The sequence below is a fragment of the Marmota flaviventris genome, chromosome 18, assembly GCF_047511675.1.
Source record: "Marmota flaviventris isolate mMarFla1 chromosome 18, mMarFla1.hap1, whole genome shotgun sequence".
In the NCBI taxonomy this organism is placed as follows: Eukaryota; Metazoa; Chordata; class Mammalia; order Rodentia; family Sciuridae; genus Marmota; species Marmota flaviventris.
In genome coordinates this window covers 37,125,624-37,131,689 of record NC_092515.1, presented here as the reverse complement: position 1 = coordinate 37,131,689, position 6,066 = coordinate 37,125,624, and the positions used below count along the sequence as shown (strand labels likewise).

At 58.6% G+C, this 6,066-nt stretch overlaps 1 protein-coding gene across 4 annotated transcripts in view; it reads right to left on the bottom strand.

The window, feature by feature from the left end:
• Positions 1–880: 880 nt before the first annotated feature.
• Positions 881–6,066, bottom strand: part of Nlrc5 (NLR family CARD domain containing 5) — an 84,243-nt gene continuing 79,057 nt past the window's right edge. For 3 of the 4 annotated variants that reach the window (XM_027939032.2, XM_071604671.1, XM_027939033.2), the window contains 7 exons: positions 5,927–6,004; positions 5,179–5,262; positions 5,024–5,095; positions 4,718–4,801; positions 3,338–3,421; positions 2,976–3,059; positions 881–2,207 (listed from right to left, as the gene is read on the bottom strand). In XM_027939032.2, the coding sequence (XP_027794833.2) occupies positions 2,096–2,207; positions 2,976–3,059; positions 3,338–3,421; positions 4,718–4,801; positions 5,024–5,095; positions 5,179–5,262; positions 5,927–6,004 (598 nt within the window). In that variant the 3' untranslated portion in view covers positions 881–2,095. The remainder of the gene's footprint in view (positions 2,208–2,975; positions 3,060–3,337; positions 3,422–4,717; positions 4,802–5,023; positions 5,096–5,178; positions 5,263–5,926; positions 6,005–6,066) is intronic. The other variant, XM_027939035.2, reaches the window with a different exon arrangement.

The following is a 6,066-nucleotide window of genomic DNA, read 5'->3' as shown; positions in this document are numbered from 1 at the left end:
GGGAGAGAGAATTCTGGGCCCCGGGGTTTTCAGGTACCGTTCTTGGATCCTCCACCTGCTGACTGCTTCCCCCGTGACTAGACTGATGGATGGTGCTATTTGGTGCCAGTTGTGCCCTGACCTGGCCCGATAAGGATGTCCCAGTGCGACACGTGGGTGCTTGGCACTCGGCCAGAGGACTTTCTCCTTGTTCTTGGCGGGAGGCCGGGGACAACGTGGAGGGCAACAAAGGTCAGGACCAGTGAGCCACAAGTAGGCCGGGACACCCCAAGCTCCTAGCCAGGTGGGAACAGCCCCTCACCTTTGGGATCCACGGATGAACACATCTCAGGGATTGCCAGTGGGCTCTCCTGCCCTCCTGTGGCCCTCAGTTGTAACTGCACCCCCCCAGCCTGGCTTTTCACATTGGTGGGGAAGGCGCCCCCCAAGCTCCACTTGCTCCACCCACAGACAGGTCACAGAGAAGGGGTGCTGTGATTCTGTCATTTGGGGCATTTTCCAATCCCATAAGATATTCAGCTCTAAAAGGGGAATGGAACTGGCATGTAACCAGGGCTTATTTCTTGTACCAGGGATTTTGCACACCTGGTTTCCCTGACCTCATCAATAGTCGTGTGTGTGTGTGTGTGTGTGTGTGTGTACACACGCACACTCAGGTGCAAACGAGGACCAGGTGAGCTGTGAAAACCAGGGGCAGGGCAACAGGGTGTTGATAGAAAGGGGAGTGTTGGGGGGACTGCAGCAACCTGAGGGGTGTGGGTCCCCTCCAGAGGGCACAGCCACGTGACCCTAGCAGATCACCCTTGAGTGGGAGGGCTGGACCGGCCCTTGACAGAAGTCACCGTCTGGATCTGCCAACAGTTTCACATTTCAAGTGCAATTAGTTTATAAAAGGGTTTAATATGATGCGAGTCAAACAGAAGCTGTTCGGTATTTTTAACACTGCGGTTCTGCGACACCTTCCTCTTGCAGGTGAGGTCTGTAGAGAGGACTTGGCCTGCCCTCTATGGTGTGGCCGTTGAGAGGCAGAGTCTGAACTTGAACCCCTGTCCCCCCTCTTAGCACACCTGTCACCTGCTCTGTTCTCCAGTCCCTGGGGCAGGACCGACCCACTTCTAACCTCTGTGGGGTGGCAGGAAGCATCAGACTCAAGCTAGCAGCTGGGAGACAGTCCACATATTGATCAAACTTGACCAACCAGGGTCCCGCTTGAAGTCACAAGAATACTGTGGAGTCCCCAGAGCCTCACGTGGGCCCCCGAGGTAGCAATAAATGCATCAGCCTTGCCCCATGTTTTGGTAGTGCCCACCTAGTACCCTTGGACCTGGCTTTTCCCTTAAATAGGACAGAACAGGCCTGATCTCTCCCAAGGTCAGGTTGGCTCTACCTGGACCTGGGTCCAGAGTCCCTAGAAACCCAGCACCTAAGGGGGCAGGTCACCTAGATGGGAAAATGAGGTTGGAAGCAGGAGGGGATTTCATGGCTGAGTCCCCAGCGTGGCCCAGAGCCCTGACCCTTGAGCCACGGGGCCAGACAGTACTCAGATAGTCTCTCCCCCAGCTCAGGGTGGGGTCTCTTCCTGGAGCAGCTGCTCTGGTAATGCAATCTATAAATAGATATTTGCTTTAAAAAAGTAATAAATTAGATCTTGGACCGGCCCGAGGTGATCTGGCAGGTCATGCATCATGTGATATGAACACTGCTCATGTATCTCACCAATGTCTGTGCCTCACCAATCATGTGTCCTGCCACGTGTAGGGCTAGGACCCAGGCCATTGACATGGGACACATGACAAGTCCCATGTAAGTGCCACATGCCAAGAAGTCATGCATGGTCTGCTGTGTCACAGATACATCATGACAGCCTCACTATGCCACATGTCCCCCTGGTCACATAGATCATGCATAACGCAGTCTCCTCCTTTGGCCATACCAAGCTCCCAGTCCCCAAAAATGTCCTCCCTGAGGACCACGCAGGACCCTCCAGGTGCAGGTGCAGGGCGCAGGGCAGCCAGCTGAGGCCCTTTTGCTGAGCCCTCTCTGGAGGCGGAAGTTGGCATCGCTTGGCTGGATCCCGAGGGTCTTCAGAGGGCCATCAAGTACCCCGAGGGGTCTGGGGCTGCTTGTCAAAGAAGGCAAAGTCCAGCCTGGGCTCCTGGCTCTGCAGACGCTGGGCCACTCCAGGGGGAATGGGGTTATTCCAGAGGCTGCAGGGCAGAGACGGGCATCAGCACCCAGAGCTTCTGCCTCTAGTGTCCTGCCTACAGATTGGGGATCAAGGACCCAAAGCAGAGGAGTTGTGCCCAGTTGCCCCACAGAGCAGTCTAGACTGGCATGGCTGCCCCAGGGAGACGGTGTCCCCCACCCCCACCTCTGACTTCTCCCGCTGTCTTCTTCCCTGGGGGGCCGTGGTCCCAGCCAGGGGTACGCTCCTATGACACATTTGTGCAAATACGGACAATGCTCCCCTTCTTCAAGATACTTCACTTCCATTTTCTGAATTTGTCCTAATAGATTGATGTTGATGGAACTTGACATTTACCCCATCTACTACAAATCTAGTATGTCTGCAAAGTGATGAGGTCCTCATGTGCAGTGCCCTTGCTCAACTGTAGGTGGCAGTGATGACAACTACCACCTAAGTGCTTGCTGCGGGGCAGGCTCAGTGCTTTACATACTCACTTAGTCCTCACAACTACTCTCTGCAGTTGGATACTATCATTATCCCCATTTTACAGATCAGGACATTGAGGTTCAGAGAAGCTGAGTTATTGGTGCAGAGTTAACACAACTGGCAAATAGCGGAGCTGGGATTGATCCAGGTCGGCTTGCTGCTAGGGTGTTGGTGGAGTGGCCCAAGTCTCCTTCAATTATCCTTGACCTACACCCTGCCTCTTCCTACAGGGAGTCTCCTTAGATTGTGGGGGTTGCTCTGACCTCCCACCCACCACGCCTGCCCTCCACGCCTCTGTTACCGGATGACTTGGATGGCAGACCCTTGGGCCAGGCCTTCCGCCAAGAGCCAGGCCCCACAAGCTGTGATCCGATTCTTCTCCAGGCTTTCCAGTGGACAGTGGAAGAAGAGGGAAGGGGGGGGGGCATGAGACTGGGGGAAGGGCATCCCTAGCTAGGTCTCAGGCCAAGATGGGGACACACCCTCCCCACATTACCAACATGCAACAGTGGACTGTGGCTGATGCAGCAAGGAGACTGCAGGCTAGATCCCAGGGAGAACTGAGCTTGGCAGAGTGCAACTCAAGGGCTTTCGCAGGATGCAGGTCTCCCCTCCCTCCTCCCCCTGCAGCCCTCCCCACCCCAGAATGCCCTTCTCTCATACTCCACTCTCTTCAGCCGGCCCATCCGGGGCAGAACCTGGGCCAGCTCAGCAGCCGCCTCATCCCCAAGAAGATTCCAGGACAGCCTGCAAGGGAGGAGCCCAAGGGGGGAGTCAGTGGTGGGAGAGCCAGGAGGGGTGGGGTGGGGAGGGCAGGCAGACGCAGGGGAGGTCACCTTCCCTTGGGGACTTCTCCGGGCACAGGTAGCTCCTTCCTCTGTACCCATCCCCTGTTCCCCAGCTGGTCTGCTCTCAAGAACCCAGGCATCTTAAGAGCAGGCTGTCCTGAGATCGCAGGCATGGTTAGGAGCTCAGCCGTGATGCAATCTCCCCCACCCGGTGCCGCGCCCACCCGTGGGCCTCCCATATCATTGTGTAGGTTATCGCCATGCTTCTCTTTAAGTCAAACTTCTTATTTTGTACTTAATCCTGGTATCGGGGATTGTACCCAGGGCCTTGTGCATGCGAAGCAAGCACCCTACCATCTGAGCTATACCCCCAGCCCCTTGTGAGACAGGGTCTCACTGAGTTGCTTAGCGCCTTGTTAAGTTGCTGAGCCTGGCTTTGAATTCACGATCCTCCTGCCTCAGCCTCCCAAACCATTGGGATTACGGGCATGCGCCATGGCGCCCGGCTAAGAAGTCAATCTTAACAGGAAACATCATGCCTGTCAATGGGAACCCAGTGCGCAGGACCCTACACAGAAGGCTACATACATGGGTAAACACAGTGCAAACAGTGGCGGCAACTTCTAGCTGCGACCCATTTCCTTCCTAAGGTGCTGGGTCTGTGCCCTGCGCCTGTTAGTTCAAAGGGAGGCTCACGGGCTTGAGTCGGCCAGGCCTGGGACGTTCTCTCTGGTGTAATGAACAGGGTCAAGACCGCTACCATACAAACCAGCACCCTCTCGTGATCACCTGAGGCCTCTGTTTTTGGAGGTGGCATTTCCTTCCACCCTGCGGAAGGGTCCCAGGCTAGTCCTGGCAGTCTGGCTTGCCTGGCCTCAAGCCAGTGTGATTGACAAGGGGATCTGGGTCCTGCGGGCATGGCAGGCGAGAGGTTGGGGTGTCGCCTGGCTTAGGTGCCCTGCACTACCCATGGTGGCTCCCCAAACCAGGAGAGGCGCCTCCCAAAGGGAAGCTCAGAGGTGACCACCCCTCAGAGACGGTGGGGCCACCTCCCCTCCCACTCCGCACAGACAGGGGAAGCCGATGGCTGTGCCCAACACCTCGAAGCCCACCACGTGGCACAACTTCTACAAGCAGAGGTTTAAACAAGAACGACTGTCCCCACTTATATGTGGAACCACCGGCCAGGGAGGCGCGACGGGCCTTGGGTCCCACAGCGCCCACTCAGGGCTCAGGGCTCCTGCAAGGCACTCACAGGATTTCTTCAAGGGCTGGACAGAGTGTGAAGCTGGCGGCGAGGCCCTTGGCAGCCTGGTTGTCGATGTCACAGGAAGCCAGGCTGGAGGGACAAGGGGGCGGGATGAGGGGGCGTCTGGGTCGGGGGCAGCTCTAGCTGCAGGGGGAGCCACCTGCCCAGGCCCAGGGCAGGTGGGGAGTCCTAGGAACGTGGCCCTCTCTTGTCCCTCCCACGCCCCTGCCTGAGGTCTCTGTCACTTCCACGGCCCTCCCGGGATCAGGTACAGCCCCCAGCACAGGGCCCAGGATCAGGGAAGCTACTCACTCTATCCGCTGCAGCTGTGGGAGCCCCTTGCAGAAGTGTGGGACCCCTTTAGCCAGGCTGTTCTCTGCCAAGCTGGGGAGCAGGGGAGACCCTGTGAGAGGGGCCCCCAGGCCCTTGCCGGCCTCCCCCTCACCCCACTTGGAGGCACCCCTCACCTGATCTCCTTCACATGCGGGCATCCGTCCAGGGCCCGGCCCAGGCTCAGCGCCCCCTCTGGGCCCAGATGACTGGAAGGCAGGCTGCGGAGGGGGGAGCAACAGGAGCCTGGGGACCAGCTGCGTGGACTGGGGGCCTTTCCAGAGCCCCCGGCCCTCGGCACCCTCTCCTGCAGCACCTGACCCTTGGCCTTTGGATAACCACGGCCCCAGCCCTCTCCACCTGTGGCGGGTGTCAAACGCCCTGGCTCTGGGGTCTGAGAGCCCGGGTTCAAGGCCAGTTTCTTAGTGCATTAGGAAGGCAAGCTCCCCCCTCTTCTCCAGGCCCAGCCCCCTTCCTGGAGATGGGGCACGGGGACATTCCAGTCCCGCGGGGCTGCAGGCCACTCAGATGAGGCCACCGATGTAGACCACGAGGTGGGGGCCATGCTGGGGGCACCCCTCCCACAGAGCACTTGTCCGACACCCTTGTCCCCCCTCAGAGACTGGCTCGCAGGGCAGGTGGAGCTGGGGACATTGTACTCTTTTTGAAGATGGGAAACTGAGTCTCAGAAGGCGCCTGGGCTCACAGGGACAGGGACAGGTGGCAGGACCCAGCGAGGCTGGTTCTCCCGACTCCTTGCTGGACACCAGAGGAGCGCAGGCAGCCCCGGAACATGCTGCAGTTGAGTCCCAGCAGGAGACCCCCCCTTGCTCCCAGGTCCCCTCCCTGCTGTCCCTTCAGGCTCTGGGGACGGGAAGCACTTACTGCAGGACTCTCAGGTGCCGGGGCAGTCCCTCAGCCAGCCCCAGGGCAGTGGGGTCCCCCAGCGCATTGAAGCCAAGCCTGAAAGAGGAGAGGGCACGCTGAGCCTGGATGACCTGTCAGGACCCCTGCGGCCCCTCGGG